This window comes from Cololabis saira, chromosome 14 (genome assembly GCF_033807715.1).
Source record: "Cololabis saira isolate AMF1-May2022 chromosome 14, fColSai1.1, whole genome shotgun sequence".
Lineage (NCBI taxonomy): Eukaryota > Metazoa > Chordata > Actinopteri > Beloniformes > Belonidae > Cololabis > Cololabis saira.
Genome location: NC_084600.1, coordinates 2998456 through 3025730, shown reverse-complemented (window position 1 = coordinate 3025730; position 27275 = coordinate 2998456). Strand labels below are relative to the sequence as shown.

Below are 27275 nucleotides of genomic sequence, written 5' to 3'. Positions count from 1 at the left end.
AGGGTGGTTTGTAAATAAATCTTTTCTCACTTTCCCCTTACTTAAAGCAGCACAATGTAACTTTCAGCTTTTGTTGAGTTTGGCGGATCCTTTGGACAAAAGCGGTAGTGCTTTACCAGTAGTGTGGCAGGGTTCCTACCATGCTCCTCAAAGTTACATAGAGCCAGTGAAGGTGATACAGACCCCTCAGACCATGACAGAGGTTCATTAAACCTGTTGGAAGTTGATGTACCATCACAATGACTCTGGAAATATGATATTAAGGTGGAAAAGTTACATTCTGCTGCTTTAAATATGCCTTATCATGTACAATGTACTCATTTTTATTCATCTTATGGTTCATATATTCCACGGGCCACCCAAGACTCATCACCTAATAAAACACTTCATTGAATATCATTGAATGTATTATGTCATCACCGTTAAAAAACACATTGTTATTCTAACATTTAACAATTCATTTGTTATTTCACTTTCTACAAATATCGTTTTGTTTTTGTTTTGCAAAATACAAAAAAATTATGTTTTACCCATTGGTGACTCTAAAGACCTGTAAATATCATCTATCGTACCCAAGTGGTTATAAATAAATTAAAGCTGCAAGCAGCGATGAACGGGCCCTCGCGAGTGCAATTTGCACCAATTAAGGTCAAGGACTCAAAACTAACTCCGATGACACCACCCACGATTCTTTATGACAAACCATTCAAAAGTTATGGCCGGAAATAGGAACTATGAAATATCGACCAATCAGGAGAAAGGGCGGGGCTAATTTGCACCAATGAAGGTCAAGTACTCAAAACTGAGTTCGATGACACCACCCACGACTCTCTATGTCAAATAAGGTGAAAAACCTAACTTATCTATTAATTACTGAGATATTCTGAACTCTGGCTTCAAAAGTGTGAAGTGTCTCAATGTCATGAATCTCATTTGTTGTTTTGAGGATGTCTTGTGAGGAAGAAGGAGACACACTTGACATGGTCTTGTATAAAGAAAATCAGTTGAGGGTTTGGAGTTGGTTTATTTATCTACTTTGCCAGAGGTGTTAGTTCCATGGACTCTAAGACAGAAATCTTAGGACTGCTTCTCAGATTGGAGATATCCCTTTATTTTGTCATTGTATGAGTTAAGCATACAAAATAATTCAAAAGGGAGGTTTATTTTGTTGTATTTAGTATACACCTTTTTGACATATACCTTGCGAGTCATAGCTGTAACCTTTGACGGGGGAACATGAAGCCTTTAGAAAGGACATGTTACCATTAGCCCCCCGTGGTGTCTTTAGACATCCATCACCGGCGTGGCCCGGGGTGTCGGGGCCTCTAAAAGCTCTGTGCAGGAACCGTCCCAAGAGGCTGAGTGCCTGGGGGCCAATGAGAGGTCACGCTGAAATGCATTGGTGGCAGGGCTGACATTCACACTGAAAGAAAAAAGGATGATACTGTACGAGGTGGGTGCTGGCAACGAGAGGAGCAGAGAGACTACGAGAGAACGGATGGGAGGGAGCCGTCACAGGACGGAGGGACCAGGCCTGATGCCAGGAGGGCTAATGAAAAGTCTGTGCCATTTCAACATAATGTACAGGCTCTGAAAGCTAACTGCTGCTATGCACTCACCACACTGTTCCAGACCTCGGGCTGCAGCTGCGAACAGATGCTACACGTCTTCCCTCTGTTTTTATTATGGGCAGTGTCTAATCTGACAACACAGAATGGGATTGGGTGGCTGATTTTTTTTTTTTATATTTTATTTTTATTTCGTTTTTCAACAAAAACAAAACAAGACAGACAGGGTCATCTCAGGCAGGGCCGCCGCAAGGGGTGTGCGAACCGTGCGACCGCACAGGGCCTCGCGCCCCAAGGGGCCTCGCGCTATGGGCGTTTTTTTTTTTTTTTTTTCCCTTATAAATATCAACAGTCACGTTCCATTACAGTCCTAAATGTGTACTAGTCTGTGCATATCAATAAATATATGTGCATATATGTGCGTGTCTGTTGTTCAATACAACTGATCAGACCAAGCGCAGACACAAGCTGCTCTGATCCAGACGGTGGAGTTGGAACAAACTATCACACAATGTCGAGAGAACGACACAGATTCAGGAAATTTCCATCAGGGAATGAAAAAAGAAAAAAACTAAAGAAAATGGAAGAGTTTAATGCCTCTCTGAAAGGCTCGTTTGATAAATTTGTTACAAAAATCACCGATCCGACCGGGTCTCAAGCAGCCGTGGGGCCCCGCGTCGAGGCAGGCCAGATGATGATGAGGCAGGGGAAGGTATCCAGTATTTTGCTAATTGGAGAGTTAAAATTGCGCATATAGACACCCGATCCGACCCGAAAACCCCCAAAAATTTCGCGAGGGCCCCCCCCCCAGCCATTTCGCACAGGGCCTCGCAAATCTTCCAGGCGGCTCTGATCACAGGTGTATAGAAATGCATAATGTAGAAACAAGATTGGATGGGTCTGGGTTACATTTTTATCAAAATATATTGGGTCCTTAGTGTCCATGTGTGCCAATTGGGGTGCTAGTGTATTTTAGATCCTTCACTCTGTTTCATGTAGATCCTAAGCGTTCTGTACCAAGGAAGATGTCTCCCATTCTTTCGTAACTCAAAAGTCCATTCTTTTTGTGCAGAGGGGAAATACAAAGAACAATGGCATATTTATTCTACCAAACACATATACAGAAAATCATTTCAGGTTGAAATAGGACTTCCATTTTTCCCAGTATTTTTCACCTTTCTTGGTAGCATGTCTCAAAGAAAAAGTCAATCGTTCCATATTATAGATTTCATTAAAGGAGCTTGAGGCTCCTTTTAAGAAATGAGACTCTCTAGCGCCACCCTTCACCACGACGGCCGTTGGGGGTACTGCAGCCAACAGTGAAGCCGGCACGGGAGAACGGGGAGAACGTGCATGCAGCGTCATGTGACGTCACATCCACAGGACAGCGCGGGAAATTCGGGACCGAATTGCAGCACATTTTGCAGCACACAGCCTGTTCAAGGCAAAAGAGAGATACGGTAGAGGGCTCATTCTTTTGACTTTGGAACGCTTCATCTGACATTATTACTAGAAAACTTAAAATGTATACGGATTTTTTTCATAAATCTTGCCACAATCCAGCCTCAAGCTCCTTTAACTATTTCAATCCATTCAAGGATTGTAGGAGATTCTGGGGCACGGTGGCGCAGCTGGTAGTGCAGCCGTCTCACAGCAAGAAGGTCCTTGGTTCGATTCCCGCCGGGGACGCTGTGGGCGCTGAAGTGCGTGTTAGTTCCCCCATGACTTCAGCGCCCACACCCTGGGTGGGGTTGGCGAAAGGGCCTTTCTGTGTGGAGTTTGCATGTTCTCCCCGTGTTCCCTTGGGTAGCTAATGTGAGCTACCCTCACAAAAACATGCACACAGTCCTGGGCTCTACTGCCTCCTCTGGCCAACCGGGGCGCCAGATGGGGTGGGGAGGATCTGGCCGGAATAACGTGATCCTTCCACGCGCTACGTCCGGCCGGAGAATCCTCACCCTGTCTGGTGAAAAGAAGCTGCTCACTCCTCAAGTTAAGGAGGAGACCTGAGCTCAGTGCAGGAACTCCCAGGGTTGGTAGAGGATGGCAATGCCCAGGACTGTCTAGGTAGGAGCACTGGGTAATAAAATGGGGGAAAAAAATGGGATAAAAATATATTTAAAAAATTAATTGCTATTAAAAAAATTATTGCTTTTTTACTAGCTTGGGTGGCTGATTATCTCCCATGTTATCCTTACTGTCTCTTCATTCTGTTGTGTATGTATCATGTAAATCTTGCATGAAAAAACTGGGGGTTTTTTTCCGGGTTAAATGAATATTTACACGACATCTGACTGTCTTAGTCCAACACCTGTTGTTCAGCAACACCCTCTTTGTCCTTCATACACTGATGGATGATTGTCAGTCCCTCCTGTTTCGCCGCTAATGAAGAAGACTTTATTTATGGCTTCTTTCAGAAACCTTATAGAACATTCAGGTAAACATCTAGGCACACGTTCTCTATCCGTACCTGCAGTGAACTCTGGCAGAGGATGGGTTGTGCAGCCGTAGCTGATTCAAGCACTCTAATACATGCCATAAAATATATCCACAGATTTCTTTTGGATATAAAATAATTACAATTCTTGGGAAAGTTTCACACACAATATTTCTGAGTCGTGGTTCTGTATTGTTCTTGTGGCCCTGCCAAAGATCTTAAGTAGTGCTTAACAAATCCATTATAGTGAGGGATTTCAATATTCCTATTGATGTGAAGAATGATAGTCTCGGTTGGATTACGATGCCCTCAGGGTGCTGTAAATCAATAGTTTTATAAACTTTATTACTGATAGCATCCAATAGAAAACTATACTAATAATCTCTTTTGGATCCCAACTCAAGTGTTTAATGATGTTCCACCCCTCATTAACATGTCTGCATACAATTTGATGGATTTATATGTATTAAGTGATAATTATACCTATGAGACTGAACGTATGAAGCCTGAGGAAAGTATCGCTTACTTACTGTTACTCTTGTCTTGAACACATCTTATCGTCGTCTTATTTTGAACTCTGAAAACTGATAACATTAATTTTGGCTCTGAAAAAGACTCAGATATACATATTTATAAACTAGAGAGTTGGATTGCATTAGCCTGGTTTCATTTTTAACCAAGATTTGTCCTTTAATTCTTAGTATTGTATTTTCCTCTAAGTATCTGCAGCTACTAGTTTAGCAATCTAGACGTACCGCCAGCACATTTGAATTTGACATCGATCCCTGCCTGCATCTGTCTAGATGTGGGTCTGATCTAACTAGGGTATCCCGCTACTTCTTATTTTTCGACATTTTCCAGTGAAGTAGACAGATAATTCGCTGCAGTGTCAGTTAAAAAAAAAGACTGTTTCTTAATGTTCATCAGCTCCAACACAAATGAGATATGCTTTATTTGAGCTGTTGTTATGTCTGAGCACCGTCCAACGTCTGGGTGGATCCTCCTGCAGAGCTGAGATCTGTTGCACTTCCTCCACTGGCTGCTAGAGGCTCCAAAAGAGAGTCAATCTCTATTGACCTCCGAGTTAAAATGGCAGACTCTGGAGCAGAAATAAGGCTCTGGTCTTGGAGGGCCACTTTCTTGGGGGCGGGTACGCCTGCCCGCGTCGGCGGCCGGGGCGGCTCTGTCTCTCCGGGCAGGCTGGCCCCCTGCCGGATGGGGGTCGTTGGCCTGGAGGGTGAGGGCCTCCTGGCCACGTGTCCGGCCCGGACCGGGTGGCCGGGGATTGCCTGGGTCGCGGTCCGCCGCCGCGGGATCCCTGGCTGCTTCTTTCCGCACCGTGGGGGCCCTGCCTGCGGGCCCCCTCGGCCGCCGCCGGAGGGGGGGGTTCGCAGACGGTGGGTTGCCTCCCTCCTACTTCTCCCCTCTGTGGGGTCGCTGGTGGCCTGGGTTCCGGGTTCTTCCGTGTCGGCCTCTGGTCTCGCGGGTGGCGGGGTTGCTCCCCCCCCTCCCCCACTATAGATACACTTCAGGTGGAGCTTTGTTTGGTTTATTACACACACACACACACACACACACACACACACACACACAGATTTGTGCCTAAAAGAGAGATGAATACTCACGCACTCAAAGTGGAGTGCAAATCATGCTAAGCATGAAATTAAAGTTTCAGTTGACACTACATCAGTCCGTCCCACAGGGTGCTGTTGATTAGCTGCTTCAATTCCAAATATAATGCACGAAGAGCACCAGAAATAAACAATAAAAACTTGACATACATAGATAGTGCTTGACATTGTGCCTCCATCTGCAGAATGTTTATGTCTAAATGTGTGACTGAGTTTCCGTGTGTTTTCTAATGACTCAGGCCTGTCAGTATGTGGAGTATACAGGACTGTCTCAGAAAATTAGAATATTGTGATAAAGTTCTTTATTTTCTGTAATGCGATTAAAAAAACAAAAATGTCATACATTCTGGATTCATTACAAATCAACTGAAATATTGCAAGCCTTTTATTATTTTAATATTGCTGATTATGTTTTACAGTTTAAGATTAAGATTCCCAGAATATTCAATTTTTTTGAGATAGGATATTTGAGTTTTCTTAAGCTGTAAGCCATGATCAGCAATATTAAAATAATAAAAGGCTTGCAATATTTCAGTTGATTTGTAATGAATCCAGAATGTATGACATTTTTGCATTACAGAAAATAAAGAACTATCACAATATTCTAATTTTCTGAGACAGTCCTGTACTGTATACGGCGTTTTCATTGCAGCTCATGAAAACTGGACCCAAACAGGTAGCTGGGTTTGCCTCGGTGCAAGTACTTTACAGCAATTGGTGTGTAAAGTGGGCTCTTCATGTATGCTTTGTTCCTTAGCAACCATGTGAGAGATTGCGGCGAATGAGTCAGTCTTGTTTGCTCGGGAAGACAGAACAACTTTCCAACAGCGACGTCTGAGCTCAGTCAGGCCGATGCAAAAGCCAGCGGGACAGGAAACACGGAAGCTGCAGCCGAGCATGAGAGCTGGTCTTCTCCTTCATTAAACTGGTTTCATTGAGGATTCGGGGGTGATATTGATTGATCTACTGTAAACTCCTCATCAAAAACTGAGATTCCATCCTGTAATTATGGGAGCAATAATAGTAATATTATTAATAATAATATACAGGACTGTCTCAGAAAATTTGAATATTGTGATAAAGTTCTTTATTTTCTGTAATGCAAAAATGTCATACATTCTGGATTCATTACAAATCAACTGAAATATTGCAAGGCTTTTATTATTTTAATATTGCTGATCATGGCTTACAGCTTAAGAAAACTCAAATATCCTATCTCAAAAAATTAGAATATTCTGGGAATCTTAATCTTAAACTGTAAGCCATAATCAGCAATATTAAAATAATAAAAGGCTTGCAATATTTCCGTTGATTTGTAATGAATCCATAATGTATGACATTTTTGTTTTTTTAATTGCATTACAGAAAATAAAGAACTTTATCACAATATTCTAATTTTCTGACACAGTCCTGTAATGAAGCAGAAGCAGAACAAGAAGAAGAATTTCTCATATTTTGTAGGACATTGAACTCATTTTTGAATTAAAGCTGAGTTTTCTTGAACATTTACGATAACTGAAATCACAATGGATTTTCCACCTGGAGATGACTTTGGTTTCAGTTCAGAGAGCTTCAGCTTCAAGGAGATAAAACCCAGTCCTCCGTCTCCAAAGAGCAGCTTTGGATCTATATTCAAAACCGAGAAAACAGACGATTAGGTATAATGGAAACTTGAATGTTCACTTCTATAAAGCACCAGGGCTTGTGGTCTGTAAACACGTTTATGGGATCCATTATTCTTTACTTCGCCCTGACAAAGATCTACAGGAGGAAAGAATTAGTGATGCCCAACCTTATTTTTATCCAGTGTGACATTAGTCATTGCCACGACAGGAAAGATAAACAAGGTAATAACTAAATACACTCTAGTGAAAATGAAGATTTAGAGGAGAAAGCACAACTCCCACATCCCACAAGAACTACTGTATATCTAATTGCGTACTTTTCACAAAACGTCAATTAACTAAATACACTGCTGTCTTCCTGGAAAGTGGCTATTCCTCAGCCAAGAAAAAGAACAATTAACGTCAAGTTTTTGTCTCCTAAAAACTTGAAACGGCAGCCCCCTGGATCCTTTTCAAGCCTCATTACTATATCTGTATATATATATATATATATATATATATATATATATATATATATATATATATATATATATATATATATATATATATATATATATATATATGTGTGTGTGTGTGTGAATGAGACTCTGGGAGATTGAAGGAAAGAAAGGAAGAGAAGCAGGCGAGAGCGGAGAGATATAAGTCTATAAATCAAAAGATTAATAGACAGTGTAAAATGGCTCCCGTCCACCAAACACAAACCGTCGTCTAGCTTACACTTTAAACCAAACAGACTTGTTTTCCTTTCTTGTGGTTTATGAGTTTCCGTCTTGTATTTTCTTTGCAGCTCACTGCTTATGGCTCACTCCTGCGCTCACACTGTTCCACCCAGCGACATGAATTCCCTCGTAAACCGTGCATTATCTCTTGTTTTCAAATGATTCTCCCAAATGTGCATGTAAGCATTTCATACTCAGCGTTAAATCAAATCTTCCAAATAATAACAAGATTGAAAAGTCAAATATTTCCAACTTTGAGGGGGGTGAATCCTTCAGCGACTTGTTCCAGAGACACATAAAAGCACTGTGGATAGTAGGGAGGGATGTTGGGAGGGCAGAGCCGGCCTAAGCTACAAATCAAGTATCAAAGTGAGGCAGGGCTTTACAACTTAAGAGTGTGACTTATCAAGCTTGTTGTCATGCAGGTTTGATGAGTCTTTTTTTCCAAGTGTCAATATTTTCTCATCCCCATGGACAGCCTGTCACAGCTGTAATGTCTTCATTAATGTCTTCATTACAGCTGCTGTGCTGAAGAACGCCCTCATGCAGGCCCATCTTTCCATTTATCCATCTTTCCATCTCTCCGTTTCCTATTCCCACTTCCCCCGGTTCAGGGTCAGCAACCCTAACCCTCACAGACACATATTTATTACATGAAAGTAACATATACATACTAACTATGTATAGAAATATACATACATGTATCTTTAAATGCACATACATATGTAAATATACTAATATGAAGTCATATTCATGCAGTCAACTATACACTCAATGGTACATACACTGCATAACTAAATATTCATTTGTGTGTCTGTGTGTGCATATATATATATATATATATATATATATATATATATATATATATATATATATATACATACATACACACCTTAATGGTAAACAAATGAGCAGTTGTCAGTAAAGACAAACAAATGTATAAACACCTATTTGAGTGCTTTGAAGTGTATCATCTATTTAGATATTATATATCATGTGGTGTGTATAATATGATTCATGTTTAGCACATTATTATAGATAGATATGTATACATAAATGTAAAATAAAAAGATGCACGTATACATGTGATTTATACAGGACTGTCTCCGAAAATTAGAATATTGTGATAAAGTTATTTAAATAAATGTTCTCAGTAGGCTCATCCATATGCATTCATGGTAAAAAAAGTGGGCATGTAGAGGGCGGGATATGAGGCGGATTCAGCTGCGCAGCTTTCCAGCTGGACTGTGATTCATAAAGGAACATTGCGTGCCCGGCATTTTCGGCTTTTGAGGCTTTTACGTGCACTTTTAGTACGACTCCTACGCAGTCCATTTTAAATGAGGCCCCAGGTAATTATTTCTGTACTTAATGAGGAAGTACCAGGTAATATTATGGAAACAACACACGCTTTCTTTTACAGTCCAGTTTCACCTTGATTAATGGGTAAATATCAGGTGATTATTTCTGTACTTAATGAGGAAGTACCAGGTAATATTATGGAAACAACACACGCTTTCTTTTACCGTCCAGTTTCACTTTAATTACTGAGTAAAAGCCAGGTAAAAAATGTCTGTACTTATTGGGTAAATACTTAGGAAATACAATTACTGGGCAAGTAACTACAAGGTAAGTACCTGCCAATTGCAGGTAAAACATGGTAACTATCAGGTTAATTACAAGGTCAATAGAGTCATTTACACCCTCGGGGGTACATGCACCAATCCATTGATAATACATAAATCAATAATGAATGGGTAAATACCCGGTAGTTATCCATGAAATGTATAGTAAATACAAGGTAACTACATGGTCATTGAAGTGTAATTAGCTGGTAACTACCTCAAATATAGGTTATAATTTCCTGGTAGTTTGCAGAAAAATACTTAGTAATTACCTGGTACTTACTTAGAAATAATTAATGTAATTTCAGAGTAATTACATGGTAAATTGACTGGTAGTTACCAATATTAACCTAGTAAATACCTGTCATTTCCCTCATAGTTCCCATCTAATGTCTTTGTAATTACCTAGTAATGTTTAGTTTAAACAACCAGGTATTTACCATGTTATTACATGGTAAATACACATAATTACATGGTACAAGAAAATAGGTAATAATTACCTAGTACTTACTGGGTAAATTACCCGGTAGTTACCATGTAATTACCTTGTAAATACAAGGTACTAGGTAATTACAGTGTAATTACCATGGTATTACCTGGTTATTACTGTACTGTAAAAGAAAGGGTTACCGTTGTGTTCTTTATTTTCATTTAAAAAAAATTCCAGTCTGTATATACTTGATTAGGTGTTGTTTTAGTAGAAATGCATAAACATTTCCCAGGTCACGAGTTTAGAGTAGCACAAACTCCTCGTACACATTCAGCACATTGTTTTGCCAAAACATTGTTGAACTTACCAGTTACTACTTAACTGGGTAATTTACTAGTATTGTCCCTCCCACTCAGTGCTACCGTATTGTACAGTATTGCAGCATGTCCTGGTTAGATTCCTGAAGCAGCAGGTCCCCGGTTAGATTCCTGAAGCAGCAGGTCCCCGGTTAGATTCCTGAAGCAGCAGGTCCCCGGTTAGATTCCTGAAGCAGCAGGTCCCCGGTTAGATTCCTGAAGCAGCAGGTCCTGTTTAGATTCCTGAAGCAGCAGGTCCTGGTTAGATTCCTGAAGCAGCAGGTCCCCGGTTAGATTCCTGAAGCAGCAGGTCCCCGGTTAGATTCCTGAAGCAGCAGGTCCTGGTTAGATTCCTGAAGCAGCAGGTCCCCGGTTAGATTCCTGAAGCAGCAGGTCCTGGTTAGATTCCTGAAGCAGCAGGTCCCCGGTTAGATTCCTGAAGCAGCAGGTCCTGGTTAGATTCCCGCTGGCCAGACCATTACTTCATGTCATTCCCTTTCTCTCTTCCCCCTATTTCCTGTCTCTCTCTCACTGCACATATGTGTTGAAGGCAAAATCTTAAAGAAATAAAAAATCTTAAAAAAAAGAAAAAAAAACAACAATTTATTAATCTACCTTCCAACCTCGCCGCGCCCCCCCTGCAATAGCGTTGCGCCCCCTAGGGGGTTTGGGAACCACTGAACTGTTAAATGTGCAAGGTGGGCCATCTCTGACAGTCTTTCCACATTCTGGGGCCATTGGCAATGAAATGTTACATGGTCTCAGCATTATCTGAGCCTTAGTAGACAGTTCAGAGTCAGCTCGATCAATCTTCATCCCTCCAGTGCATAAAAGCACACCCTTCACTTTACAGTATGTGTGACGGTTCCAGGGGAGCGCAGTTTACCAACATGGCAAAAACAATAATACTTGCTGCTCACTTAGCTTTGAGTCCGATCCAAGATGAGGATCATTTTGCCAGACAAACCTGCTGTGGATTCCATACTGTGCACACGTTGATGAATCTGAGAAGGGCTAAAACTCAAAATCTTAACAAGAATATTTTTCTTGTTTCTAGTTAAAATGTCTCATTTTTAGTCAAAAACTCTCATTACAATTAAAACAAGAGTCATTACCAGAAAAATAATTTTCTCCTGTTTCAAGTAAATTTTCACTTAAAATAAGTAAAAAAATCTGCCAATGGAACAAGATTTTTTTGCTTGTAATGAGAAGATAAATCTTGTTCCACTGGCAGATTTTTCTACTTATTTCAAGTGAAAATCTACTTGAAACAGTTGAAAATTGTCAAATAAGTTATTTTTCTGGTAACGACTCTTGTTTAAGTGTAATGAGAGTTTTTGATTTAAAAAATGAGACATTTTAACTAGAAATAAGACAAATATTCTTGTTAAGATTTGGAGTTTTTGCAGTTATCAAATTGTATGTACTTGCAGATGTAGAGCTCGGCGTTGCAGACTGTATGGAGAGCAACGCTTCAGGCGAGCTGGCAAATGTTGGTTGACACACTTTTCATGAAAACTATTTTGCATGTATTAGTTTATTAAGGAAGGGAAACAAGTTAATGTATTTAAAAGGGGCTGAGAAAACCAGCCTGGGGGAGGTTTGGCATGTGTTATCAAAGGTTTGCGTATTAGCTTCTTAAACGGCATTGGAGTTGGGCTGCACCCTCATACATCCTTGGTGATTACTTACTTAATAAATGGATGCACTGATGGCCACGAGATGGTTTCCTAGACAATATTTGCTTAACAGAAACATAGACAGGTCAATATTAATTACAAAACAGAACAGAAATGCACCAAACATGGATAATCAAAACCTTTAAATCATTTGTTAGGAGAAAAATAAGGAAAGGGGCTTTTGTGAAACACTCATAAAAAATGTTTAAGTTAATAATCTTTCCTACTCCTATTTTATAAGATATTCAAGAGTGTTTGTAGCCGGTTTTCCTTGAAGACGTGATGATTATTGCCTCAGGCATGACTCAGCTGGTATTTACCAAAGGTGCTGCACCTGCACTGATACGATGAGTGTTCTTCCTCTTCTCGGTGTTCAGCCATGCAGAATAGAGAAGCATCCCCAGAGACTGGGGGTAGGCTTTTTTTCTTTTTCTTGAAGAGTTGTGTAGAAGCAGTGCTGGCTGATTTTCTTGTTTTTGTCAGATTTTTTTTATAATTTATTTCATTTCATTTCATTTCATTTTTATTTATTGGAAATGGAAATATGCAAACAAAAAAAACAAACAAGTAAAATGACAACACAATCAAAAGCATATTCCATAACCAGAAAGGAGCAGGAAGAAGAAAATCTTATTCTACCTGCCCCTCCCTCAAAACAAAATTGAACAATAATAACAGATGGTCTGCACAATTACTTAGTTAACATCATAAAGAAAGAAAAACCAAAAAATCAAAGATAGATTGTCTGTCTCCATACGCATATATTATACATTTTAACTATTTCATCCATACATTGCTATTTTTTTCTCTTTAAATTTATTTTTAAACTGAAATATATTTATACAGCCCTTTAAATCATAATGTAATGAATTCCATAACTTAATTCCAACAACAGAAACACTCATCTGCTTTAAAGTTGTTCGGGCAAATAGATGTTTAAAATGACATTTTCTACGACTATATTCATTATTTGAACTGAAAGTAAAAATGTATTTATTGCCATACAATAAAAAAAAAGGCTGACATAAATTTGTTTTTCATCTGTCCATGCCTAACGCAAACCCCTGCCGTACTTCTCGTGCAGGTATTCCTTCCAGGACGAGGAGGACATGTTTATGGTGGTGGACCTGCTCCTGGGGGGAGACCTGCGCTACCACCTGCAGCAGAACGTCCACTTCTCGGAGAGCACGGTGAAGCTCTACATCAGCGAGCTGGCCCTGGCGCTGGGTTACCTCCGCAGTAAGCGCATCATACACCGGTAAGACTTTCTTTTTCCACATGGCATACGTTGTACCCTTGGTCTTAAGCTCGTATTACGGATAATCTAATATGACTGCTCAACCACCGTGCGAGAAAAGTCAAGACATGAAGGTCAGGCTGAAGACAACAGTCACTGGACTGAATGAAACTGAATCAGATAATACTTGATTTATCTCAATGAAGGAAGTTATATTATTGCAGTGTGTAAGTTAGTCTTGAAAAATATATTTACCAGGTGACAAACTGAAAAGTGTATCATAGGCCGGACAGAAATCTCCAGAGGTCTAAATGAGCGCAAAGGGGTGTAGTGCCAGTATACTGGTTAACACTGAGCTGATGGCGTCAAATGCATGTGAACTCTCTCAGTAGACGCACAAACAGAAACTCACACTGACTACGTTTACATGCAGTCAAAATTCGGGTTATTGCTAATATTCCGGTTACTGAAACATTCAGAATATTCAGTTAACATGGTAATTAATCATTGGGGATATCTGGATCAAACCAGCGACGCGTAGAGAACGTCATGACGCAATTCCCGTCATTTCCGCTTCTTCTTCCTTTATCCAAATTCAAAATTAATGCTGCTTCACGCAACTTTTCTCTCTCCTTCTTGTAAATCTTCTATCCCGGTACTTTCTACCGTCTACAAATGCAAAAATGTTCCTATCCTTCATTACATTTATGAAGTGATTAGTCTCCTCCTCACTCCAAAAGTGTGGCGTGGTCTTGCGTTTCGCCGTGTTTAGAAGAACTTCCTGGACTCAAAAGACTATGGCTGCGTCCGAAATGCCATACTAAAAAATATATACTAAAAAGTGTACTTAAATTCGGCACACTTTTGAGTAAATATCAGTAGTGGTCATTAATTCGGACTTACTATTAAGAGCGCACACGGCACTTCCTGCCGTTGGGAAGGGGGGGGGTGTTACCATGGTAACCTGTCACAGCAGCGGTAGCAGCACCGCTCCGCTCTTTACCGTTTATTCTGGCCGAAACAATACTCCGGGTTCGGAGCTCCGAACCCGGGGATCCTCGACGGTCCAGTCCGTATGCGGCGCCGGGGCTCCGGAGCTAAGCTAAATACTTAGCCCATGCAAAGATCATACAAATATAAATAACATAAAAAGAAGGAACATACTGCTGACTCGTGTGCAGTTACCGGGTCCGTGCTGTGGGATCTGAACCTTTTATGAGGGTAAATGTCGATGCAAAACCTCATTTCTACTCTCCCTCGCTGTTCAAACAGTCACCGCTTGTAAAAAATGGCGGACGCTCCGGCCGGCAGAGCTGGTAGTGGGCGTGGTTTCAGCAGCGGAGGAGACCGAGGGCGTGGTTTGCATTTTGGTGACGTAAAGAAAATGCACAAATCTAAATGGCATGTAGAAACCACATGACACTGGGGGACTCTGTAAGGGCGGTGGGGAGCAGACCTTGCAGATTTTCATGGGATATCATCTTTTCTGAGTTGGCAGGGTGAGGGGAGACCACTTTATATATGTTAAAACAAGAAAAAACGTGTTTTTCATAATAGGTCCCCTTTAACAGAAAATATCCAGCGACAAGTTCTGGAATATCCCAGGCTGCGACCATTCCCGATTATCTCAAATGCACCGGTTATGTTGAGGCTCTACTGTAAGTATTTTGTAAAATGCACATTAAGTGCTATATAGGCGGGTATACCTTCTGCTGTGACACAGTCACTGCTGCACACGGCCAGAGAAGTGCCAGATATTATTTCAACTTCCTTAAGTGATTTAAAAAGCATGACTTGACCCTTTATGTCCTGCCAAAAGACATTAACTTCTCTGAGTAAGCGAAAAGCTAAATACCTGAACTTCATTCCAACATGATGAAAAAGGAAGTGCACAACTTTTTGAAGGTAATTTACTTCCATTTTCTCTCATCTTTAAAGTCTGTTGTTCAGATTCACACAATTCAAGAGGAAGTCATTGCCTTCACCATTACCACCAATTGCCTTCATAATTTCACCTGACGTTTCCAGTCTTCCCACTTGAACTGGCCCTAAATTTTGCCAAATTAAATCCAACCAGAAGCCATTAAAGACGTTAAAGCAGTGTGCCATTATTGCACATTTGTCTTCGACTTTTTATTTGACTCCCAAAATGTCCTACGTTGTTGTTATTATTTTTCTTTTTGTAAGTACCGATCGTACAGCAGTGCTGTGCGGTCCTGAATACTAGAGTCTGTGCTGGTGAGAAACGTGTTGCGTGTGCTGTTCTCTCTGTTCCAGCGTGGGTTTTCTCTGGCCGCTCAGGTTTCTTTCCACAGCACAAAGACAAAGCATGCTGCAGTCTAATTTGGCTGTAATTATGACTATTGGCGCTTATCCACTAGTACCTACTCAGCGCGCCCCGACTCGGGACGCTTCGTCCCGCCTCGTCTCGTCTTCAGCCGCTTCTTCCCCGTTTGGTTTCAACACCCAGATGAGAAGTGGGCGGGTTGGACTGAAGCTGCTGTGACGTATTTGATTGTGTGATCGAAGACAACAACACTAAAGATGTAGAACCTGGAGGAGATGAAAAATGTGCTGCTGGATCTGTGGTTTGTGTTCGACATCAAGTTAAAAAATGAGAGTGAGAGAAGCTTCAAGCGGCAACGCTTTTTTTTTTCATTTTGTGTGGCGCTGATGAGAAATCAGCTGGAGCCACGAGCGGCTGGGAAGTGACCGAGAGCCTGGTAGATCTGGTTGTTCCTTATCGCCCGTCTAGATCCCTTTTTAATTCTCTCCTCAGCACCAGGTTTATGAACATCTGCACCTCAGAGTTGGATCAGAAACAGACGTTTGCGTTGCCATTGTCTGTCGGATTAAATGAACAGCCGCGAGTCGTTCTCACGCTGATATCCCGCTTCCTGATGATTCAAACGGCTGACGGCCCCGCCCCCCGACCAATCGGTGCCATGTATTGGGCCATATCCAGGGCCGACTCCGAATGCTCAGAACCTCGGCAGAATAGGTACAGAAAAAGTATCTACTCTGCACGCCTCTACCCGTCTCGGCCCATAGTGGAGAAGCGCAAGACGGGGGCGTGGCGAGTAGAGGCGCGCAGAGTAGGTACTAGTGGAAAAGGGCTATATGTGTTCACCCTGTGATGGGTCGCCACCTGTCCAGGACATACCCTGCCCCCCTTTCCCAATGTCAGCTGGGTGGGCTCTAGTTTTGGGATTACATTTACATCAGATGGTGAGAGTGGTTTTATTACTCCTAAAATCAAATTCAACACTAGCATTTGCAAGTAACCACAGAACCACAAAAAAGGCATGCAGGAGAAGGAGATCCTGCTTTCTCTTGGAGAGCACTTGAATCCCACGGATACCTCTGCTCTAAAAGTCCATTTCTGCTCACTAGAATCTTACTTGTGACAGTTTGGTAGTGGAGACCAATAAGTGCATTGACCAGGTCATCATGACTGATCATTTAAAGTGCAATAAGCTACCTTGATTTTGATTGACAGCTATTTAAGAGCAAGCCTAAAGCGTTTGCAGCTGATGAAGGAAAAGCGGTGGCAGTGATTACGTGCTGGGGACTACACTCGGCCTGGTATTGGTTCAGGGGCCACTTAATTCTGCAACTATAAAGAGAGGAAATTGAGTAAGATAATGATATGTTTTATTTTTTTCTTTCTTTTTTCCAGCAACCTAAAGAGAATAAAGGCAAGGGCAGGCAAGTTTATTTTTATAGCATGGTTCAACAACAAGGTAATTCACAGTGCTGTAAAAATACATTAAAACATACATAAAAAGCATTATTAAAAATGTAAAACAAAAAAAGCAATGAAATAAAACAAATAGAATTTACAGGACTCACACCTGAGGGACTTTAACCCAAACAGATTAATAAAGCAGGTATGGAGGGGATGGGGGGATGAATGGCCTTCAAATAACTCTTATTGTTATTTTAGTAGTTTTCAGCCACTTCACTTCTTAGTAAAAGGTAATTGTTGCAGTTTTAATTACATTTAAAAAGAAATATTTAACAAACCTCTGAAAATTGATGGGCCATCACTTTCTAGGTTTGCATATATGACAGATAAAAGAAAATAGTCAACATATGTACACGAATATGCTCAGCAGAAAGTTCTCTGGCCTACTGGTTGTTTTGACGTCACTCCTTTTGTTTCTGTTCTCAACTTCTCTGTACGGTACGTCTATTTTGAAACTCTGAAATTGGCAAATAAATCACAGCGTTAACGTCTTAAGTCTTATTCTCAGAGCTTTTTGGACTTTAGAGTAATGCCAGAGATGCCTAGTCTTAACTATCACAGAGGACATGAAAGGTGAGCAACCAGACATAAGCCTCTTTCAGACGTGCACTGCTTTCCATTAATATGTTATCCAATAAAGTCGGTCCTGTCTCGTCCTAATTACATCCCAGGTACCTTTTGTAGTAATGGCAATCCGACCAGGTTGCACCAAGTCACACAGATATATATCATTTCAGCCTGTTACCAGTCTGATATATCTGCAGTCATATTAATGGACAGATGGAGGGTTTCTATCAATATAACTGACAGAGGGGAGGACAACAGAAACATTTCAAATAAAACAAATAGACAGCCCTTTCTCTGTGTATTAGCCTTTGGCCTTCCTCCTCCACGCTGTTGAGCAGAGGGGTAATCATACGAATGGGAGGTCTACACGGATGATGACTAAGAGGAAACATAACTGCAACAGGGAACACTAATTTATCAAACACCCACAGATAACAAATTGCAACGCTTAATGTTTAGCAGGCCGTTTGCTCCTGACCGCGCGCTTAAACCTCCACAGGAAAGAGAGTGGGAGAAATAAACGGGACAAATTAATAATTCGCCTATTAATGCAGTCTGTGGAGGGATACGAGTGTTAGAATGATGTTTTCTATTTTAGTCCTGTGGAGTACCAGCTCTCCACTTGACGCGCAGGTGTTGGGGTTGTTGGCTTAGATGGAATCAACATCTTTTCAATCTGCATTCATTAATTTTAACAGGAAGAGTGACAGTTGGTCTCAGCTCATCTCTTTGGGAATGTAATAAATCATTTCCACCGTTATGTGTGGCTACGTTGGCTTTGGTGTGCCATGCGACTGGCACTAAGCGATCAGACTCTGTTTATGCGAGTATGCAACCGTCTGTAGTCGCGTAAATGCAGGATGTACTGATTCCCCATCCGGTGGCCTTGATGGTTTTAATGATAGCGAGGGGAATAATGATGGTGATTACATCAGTCAGATGCATTATGATGGGATAGTAAATCTATTATCATTGAATCTGCAGTGGCACCGTCCACGTGACTGGCAACACATGGTTGTCACCTAATTTAAAAAAAGAACTGAAACATAGGTAAGTTGAATGTGCTGCAGTTCATTTATGCACACCTGTGCAGGAGTGGGATACATGAGCAGGAAGTTTTTTTTAGATGCAGGAAGAAGACAAGCGTAGAAATCTGAGCATCTCTGAAAAGATCCAGATGGTGATAACTTCATGGCCAAAGGCATTTACTCACGGTGCAATTTTAGTTATACGTTCACTGTGAGCCCCAATGTGCAAAAGGCATCTAATGAACTTTTCCATGAGGGGCGAGAGCAAAAAGAGCAACACAGACTTGGTCATGATTAGTGAAAAAGAAGCCAAACAGTTTGGACCATCTTCAAAAAGAATTATTTTGTTGGCTTAGAAATAATATTTAGCCCCCTGTTTTGGTGTCATGATAAATATCTGGCAGGTAGTTCATTTTATATCTGAAGAGGGACCCAGAGAACCAAAACAGATTTGACTTGGTGACCTAACTGGTTTGAAGACCAGTTAGAGGTGAATCCTATACGGTACACGGTGTGTACTATTGTATAAGCTTGCATAATCAAGGGTACAACATCAACAATGGGCATATATTAAGATGATTAAACCTCCTGAATTGTCGGCTATAGCTTAATAGCATCATCAGCTTGCACCCATGGTAAACAATCGACAATAAGCAATTCAGAAAACTGAGCCACAATTTCACACTGGAGTTTAACTGACTACTCAGCAGACAACATTTGAACGGTACAGTACCTGACACTGCCATGAAATTATCGCAGGTAGCCTCGCAGGTTGTTTTGAGATGGATCTCAAACTACTCGCACTGTATAATACAGGAAGGTCCCAATTCATTCACAATGTTGCGATATAGTCGCAGGACCCAAAGGCAGGAGGCCGAGGTGCCACGAGACAACAAAGCGCTTTAATGAACATGAAGCGCTGCACAGACAGGTAATCCAAAAGGCCTCCAAAGAAAATCTAAACAACGAGAACCAGAGAGCCAGAAAAATCACAACCAAAGAGCCAAAGAGACCAGTATGACGAACATATGGACCAGCAGGGAGGAGGGGAAGCCGGGACAATGTGTAGACGGGGCTGACGAGAGACAGGTGCAAACATCAGGGTAGGTGGGAACAGGGAAGTCAAACTGGAACTCAAGACACCAAGAAACTGACTTTCCAAATAAGAACAGGAACTAGAGTACAAAATGAGGAAACCAGGAAAAACAAGTCAAAATGACAAAAACCACAAACACAAAAACCCTAAACCATGACACGATGGTCATCTTTTGTCTGCGGCAGTCCAAGATTGTGCAGTGTATTTTTGCGTCAGATGATTAAGTCACTGTTAGATCATTTAGTTTCTTATCCCCAATTAACTGCAAAGTGTCGATACCACAACTTCAAAGTAATTGATTATAAGACAGCAAGTTGTGTAGTGTGAACAGCACAGCAATATCTGAATCTAGACGTTGTTATGTGGAAGTGGTCTTAGTTTAAGAATTAAATAATTAGAAAAACTTAAACCGAGTCTTAATGTTTATGGGTAATGAAAACACTATTTACCGATTTAAAAGTTTCTACAAACAACTGTGACAACAATGGTAAGCTAAAACTGATGGTAAGAAGACATATGGTAGAAAAGGTCAAATACTAACGGTAATTACTGCATGCTCTTTTTCATTTCTTATGAATATTATCAGGGGTGAAAATGAGTAAAGGCTTTTCAGAGGAGACTGGAACTTGCAGCCTTACATCCCACTTTCTGCCCTCCTTTTGTTGTCTGACGTCTGAGAAACTGGAGTCTTTTTTTATAGCACAACCTGGGCTACTTAAAGAGGAGAGCAACTACGCTGCCGCAGCATATGGTGAATGTGTTGAAGGAGAAAATCACGTTTTAAATTGTAACTTTTAAAGCCTGATTGAGCGCTTCTCCCGGGAATCGGGACGGGAGAGATTCCATCGGGTTCACCAATACCGCAGCTCATCTGTGCAGGTTTAAGTTTCAGCCACGAGAACAGGCAGATAGGAAAAACTATATATAGTTGTTGTCCGAATTGGAAACATTCACACTGTAATTTAGAAACTGGAAGTTTGACATATTTGCTCCTGCACTTAATCAGTTTAGAAAGCACAAATGTTTTTTTTTTACACAGCGGTTGTATGAATGGTATCCTCTCATCTTGCCGTATCGATAAACTGTCATATATCTGCGTCAGCGTAATGCCTGATTGGTTAGTGTTTTAACACCTCTGTTGGGATTTTGAATTATTAACAATAGACTGAATCTCAATTAGATGACATCTTCAGAGACGTTGTGAGTCTCTTAACAAGCGTAAAGGTAAATGGAAATTGTGTAACAGGAGAGCTGTGTGTTTGCATGTACATGTATCTCCATTGGATGCTTTTGGATGTGCGCCAGTTTACATCACAACGGCCGTTGACATCAACAATTCTCTTTGGGTGAAACCTCAAGTGTATTTTGGTGCATCCTACAAGGCTGGTAATGGAAACACTTGCATGTTGTCACCAGCTGATGCTTTTATGGAGTCGATGTGCAGCTGTGGTTCATTCAGGAAACACAGTGCACCATTAGAGTTGTTACAGCACTGACTGTTTGGCTTTCATCTGACTGTGATGGGTTGCGGTCTCTCCCACATATCTTCTTTTTACATTTATGAGGGACGTTCATTTCAGGAATCTTAGTGAAACAAGTACAGAATGCAGTGCAATGCAGTCATTCCAACGAAAGATCAATAATTGTATTCAATTCCAACTGTTGTAAATTACACCGACCTCCAAAAAACCTAGCACTCACATTTTTATTTTACCCTTTTTTACGTGGCACTGATGTTTTCAAAATTTCACATAAATGAAGGACATAATGGGGCGTTTTAGGTTTGGCAGAGGAGGGAAATAGGATCACTCAACAGGTGGTCGGTAAACAACTTGAAGCCCCAGCATGTGTGTTTCTGTGTGCCAGATGAGACTAATGTGACCTTTTTACTGACCAGTAAAATGACGTCAGTGAATGGAACCACGGCAGCTTTCTGCTGTTTGGAGCTGTCTTTTCCACAGTGTTTGCAGGTGATTTCAGGTCTGGAAGAGCATAAGTTATGCTGCAACAATTCATTAATGGCGTGTCCATCGAACAAGTTTAAAATCTGGTTGCAAGCCTGACGTTGCATATAAATCTATGTTTGTGTCTTAGAGGTGAGTTTGCATTCTAACAACTCTGAGTCATTTATTTTATTTAAATATGCATAGAGAAATTCATTGCATATAGTGTACCTTCCAGTGGTAGATGAACCAATAAGTTAAATCAAACCCTGTGCATTCAGAATCAGAGCTTTTCTCTAACTCTTTGGTATAACCGCAGAATCTCAGGGATTTAATAGTCCTGCTGAAGAGAAAATTGAACACGTGGTGTCTCTGGGCCTTAGGACACTACTGTTGAAACAAAAAGTTAAAAGTAAAATTGATTACATTTTGACGTGTAACATTTTTAAGGACATTTTTAAGGACTCAACATTATTTGTTAATTGTAACTGACCATTCACCTGAAGCTGGGTGTCCCAGTAGTCTACTGTGTTTTGTTTTTCTTTCATTAATTTTTTTGATTTTTGCGAGTATGGACGTTACATCTGGAAGGAGATTTAACTGGAGTAAGAACAAAACTGCTATAGGGAAGCAAGCATCTATCTCACTCTGGTTTTAAAGGTTTCCTACCTTATTGTTCTCTCTGCCACTCTTTGCCACTTTTCTAAAGGTCTTTTTTCAATATTGATCTTGGCCGAGTCTGATTTTTTTTCCGAAGACCAACAATCAGAAAACAACCAGTGATGGCTAACAGAGGCTCCTGGCTGTTGTTAGGATCTCATGAAGTTTGCAGGTGGTTTTCTCTATATATGCAAAGTAATCTCGTATTCAGCAGTTCAGCAGCAGGTCAGTTGCTTTCATCTAGTCACGGAGTCAGCCTCTGTTTATGGCTCGACTGCTCTCTTTAGATGCAGGGGTTAGATAGTTCAAAAACATACCATTTGTTAAGAGAATACAATGGGGAGAAACAGATGCTTTAGCATTGGGGGGTCTTATCTGTGATCTGGGTTGACACCCCTGTTAGGTCCCTAAATCAACATAACATAAATTCATAACTTAGGAAAGACACAGAGACTGTAGAATGATTTTTAAGGCCTTCTGCGCAGAAGGGAAGCAAAGTCGGAGCCCTGCAGAGCAACATGGCTCTCTATGGCTCTCGATGAAATGCTTGCTGGCTCCTCCTTTGCATCACGCTTTTATTGAGAAAACTGTGACAGGAAATTACCATATAAGGATAGTCAGCAGTGTATAGACAGACAATGAACAGCCGTTGGGGTTACAAAGACACACATGTGACTTTTCAGTTAAAGAGGAACTAATCTGGGATGTCAGAGCAACAGACATCTTTAAAAAACACAAAGGTCAAGGGGTCAAATGGCTTCCTGAACTAAAAACAGGAACTCTCATGGGGGTCTTAACAGATGGTCCAACTAACCCTAACCCTTAACTTTTAAAGACAATGGGCCATTTACAAACCGAGAAGTCACCAGGCCAGTCAACCCCCTGAGTATATCAAACGCATGTGACGGTTCATAAGGACAGAAACTAGTTCAGGAGTTTTGATTAATCTTACAACCCCTACGGTGCGTCCCCTGCAGGTTTGGAGCACTTCCGGTTGCATTGACCGGTTATGAAGCGTTTTTCTTTTGAAGATGGTTTCTTGTTTTGTATGGTTTTGTGCTTTGCATCGTTTCTCTATTTGCAGCGTTTAATGATGCTGCATTTGTCTTTGTTTTTTGCAGCACGTTTTTTCATTTGAACCACGTTCCTCTTTTTGTACCTCGTTTTGAGTTTGTGAATTTGAATCGTTTCTGTACTTGAAGCCGTTTTCCTTAACTGAGACGCATTAGGCCGTTGCAGTGCATTTGGCCCTTGTCGGCCACCGTACACCCCAGGTGGGAGACAATCAAAGGAGATGTGGGGCTGAGGGTGAGATGTTTGGGTGTCTTTCCCGCAGCTGGCTCCACCAATGGGGTTCAGGTACAAAGAACACCTCCCTTTTTAGTATAAATTGAACTGGATCGATGACCACGTTTGCATTTCTCTCCTACCCATTGTGGTCTGAAAGAATTGTACTTCCGGCCGGAAAACATTGTGCTTGATATAATAAAAGCTTGTATTAACTTTGATTCTATTCCACTGGTTTTCTTATGGTTCACCAGACAAACGAACACAAGGATCTTTCACTGTAATCACTATCAGTTTAAGATTATTCTCAGTTCATGTCCAGAGCTTCATGGCTCTGGACATGTCCAGCAGTTCCGATGCCTTGTTAGCTTGCTGTCCCTAACATGTTGGTATCATGAAGTTTGTTTCCCCCTCAGAGGCTGCACTATTTGCTCTCTTTGGGTTATCCTAACTAACAATAAAAAATATGCCCATTAAAGACGCGCTCTCCACTTATGCCTAGTTTCCGTTTGCCCTCCTTCAACTCACAGGAAATACAGGTTACGGCTCCTGGTGTTGAAAGCAAGGAAGTACCGTTTTATACGAATGGCTCAATGCTACTGCTAACAAAGATACTATTGCTATCGCCAACTCGTTGCTGCGATGGGACAGAAACTATTTATTGAAACAGTCACTCTTGTAACCTGTACAATTTCACTACGTGACCAAAAAACTGAAAGAGTTTTGCTTTGAGAAGCCTGCTAGTTAGTCACGTTGCGCTGGCATCAGATGCTCGGACAACCTTCCCGCCTTGCATAATTGAAGTTCCTTGCACAATTTGGAATTTCAATGCATGCGAGGCACATTATGCTCCAAAAAACACTGACAGGAGGAGTTTGGCAACTACCTCAGAGATTACAGAGCTTCCCAGGATGAGTAGACGTCCGGACGCATCACATTAGTGCACAGAAGCAACTGGAAATGAGGCATTACTGCGTCATCATGGTTCACAAACAGGGGAAAAAACTGAAGAAAAAAAAAGTTAACTCCTGTGAGCAGATGCTTTTACTAATACTTTTCGATAAATAATTAAATATAATCCATATATTATCCAGTGTTGTGCATAAGATGCATTAACAGATGGGAAATTAGTTTTTATCTGTGCCCACAACTCATTATCCATCACATCCAGTCGGCTGAAATTACGCGATCACGATCAGCAGCAGAGAAATTGATGAATCTCAGTCTGCATAGCTGCATCGTCACCATGGTAACAAAAGCAAAACCACTCCAAAACCAGATGCTGAACAATTTAAGTGTAGCTATACGCAGAACACACAATATTGATTTCCGGGCAATCAACCTGGAAAAAAGTCCCTTTGTAATGGAAAAACAACGGAGAAAAAAGAAATTGAAATATGGCTAATCATTAAAAAACCCAAGAATCTCTGATCGTACATCATCATATCACGTCATATCACTGTTTGATAACCTAGCAGCACATTAGAGAGAGATCCAGGCCGGTACTCTGCTGAGGGGTCTGTTCATTGTCTGGCTGCAGGGAGAATTTAAATTACTACATGAACATAAATCATTGTCTCAAGCTTTTATTGTGGCAAATAAGTTCTTCTTGCCCTAGTTTGCAGGACCAGACATCTCGTCCTAAAATCGGAGTCACCTGATCCCTGAAGTTTCTGTTTCCTCCTACCCCGAGGCAGTGACACTGGCATCCTGTCATAGATCAAGTTAATATTCCCTGTGCCCTCCCGTAGCAGGAAGGAAGGCGGATGAGCCAAACACACAATGCAATGTTGGCATTTAACAGGATAAGCAGGTGCTAATCCTGCTATATTCCAAAGTAGGCAAATTATCAACAGCCAAAACTCATTTAATCGAAGATTAAATCAATTGTCATGAATTAAATCGACAGTTTGTTTATAGACAGAACCAGTTTTTAAGACACAAGCTTGTATCAGCTGTGCAGGAGCATGGTTTTCCAGATTTCTCCACGCCCCATACTCTACATAAACTATGTGATCAAATCAAAGAACCCTGACAACACAGATAGTGGTCTGCATTTCAATGTTTGTTGGCCTTGGTGTTACCATGGACAATTATTTTACATTTATTGTTATTTAAATGAAGTGAAACATGCACAGACCCAGCTGTTGCAGCATCAAGCCTAATTACGCTCAGTGACATTACATTTTGCTCTCCTTGCCTCTCAAAAAACATTATATACTACATTTCTCTAATAATGTCATTATCGCTTTTTTTAAATCCTTCTTGTTCTTCTATTGATGCCTACTTTACTTTTATTGCATTGCCTTGGTCTACACTCAAACACCGTCACTCCTTAGTCTTAGTTGTGCACTCTCTTTCTCCGACAGACTGGCACAAGATGCTCGGCTTCAAATAATTTATCTGCTCTTTCATCCTGCTTCTCCCTAAGAACCCTTTCCACAAGCTGCCGAAAGGGAATACTCTCTTAGTTCACCCTTACCTGATGAAGTGAAGGTAAAGGGACGTGGGGCTTGGTGCAAATTCTTCTTAAAAAGAAGAGATAATGTCCATTCCTGCAGATGGAAGGCAGGTAGACAAAACAGTAGGTCAAGTTGTGCGGTAGCTGTTAAAAAATAAAGGGCATTTGTCATGTGTTGAAGAGAGATATTCTTTATTCATGACAGTGTGTTAATGTTTTATTTTCAAGCAGAAGAAGAAGGGAAGGGTAGAACCGGAGTGGAGAGTAAAAAAAGAAGAAGAAATCATCTTTTGGTTCTTCATTAATGCAGATGAAGGTACCGGCCGGGGCCAGCTCTCCATTCGGAGATTGGAGAGCTGAGTGTTATCGTTGTCAGAAATCTCCCCGCGCTCAGGCCAGCTCCCAGCAGCAGATTAGATGGTGGGAGGAGGATCGGGCTCGTGCGCATGATGGACTGTTTACAAGCGAGCCTGCTCTAAAAAAGACCACTAATTGCCTGCTTATGTACCGTGCTCACGTTTCTGTCTGTACAAGAAATAGGAAAAGTGGAGTGATTTGAGCAGAAAGCGGTGTGTTTTCAGAAAGTCGCAGTGACAGACTATGCAACAGAGAGGAGGAGATGAAGGCGAAGAAACAGACTCAAAGGCCGGGGCGGAGTGGGTGGGGATAGGGCAGGTTTTTTTTAACATTCTCTGAATGTGGCTGGCTCGGTGAATTATTCATCACTGGTAATTGTGATGAGAGTTCTGGCCTTGGCTTTTTAGCGGAGACTCGCTTGCTTTTAATGTGTTACAGGCACTCGCCATCTCCAGTTCCATAATCCGACTTGACAACCCAATTTTGCAAAGGCACAATATCTGTTAATAAATAAAGAATCCGCTCTAAGGTTGGTTTTATCGTGCATGGATGTGAGTAAACATGCACACTTGCATGCACCTATGCCATCCCCACACTTGTCGGAGCTGCTTTTTTCCCTCAGCAAACGGAAGAAAGGCTGAGTTAGAGATGCAGCAGTTCATGGGATTGAGGCTGTGAGTCTCGGTGGGTCGAGCTGAGCTTTCAGAACTCGTTCAAAGGCAGCGGCTGCTGTCTGACTCGCTCTTCAGCGGCCGGTGGGCGGCGGGACTTAGAACAGAGAGACTCTGACGCTGTGCAAACGTGCATATTTCTGTGCAGAA

At 41.3% G+C, this 27275-nt stretch overlaps 1 protein-coding gene across 2 annotated transcripts in view; it reads left to right on the top strand.

Moving 5' to 3' along the window:
• Nucleotides 1-27275, top strand: part of stk32a (serine/threonine kinase 32A) — a 113091-nt gene that overhangs the window by 23917 nt on the left and 61899 nt on the right. For both annotated transcript variants that reach the window (XM_061739422.1, XM_061739420.1), the window contains one exon: nucleotides 13155-13328. In XM_061739422.1, the coding sequence (XP_061595406.1) occupies nucleotides 13155-13328 (174 nt within the window). The remainder of the gene's footprint in view (nucleotides 1-13154; nucleotides 13329-27275) is intronic.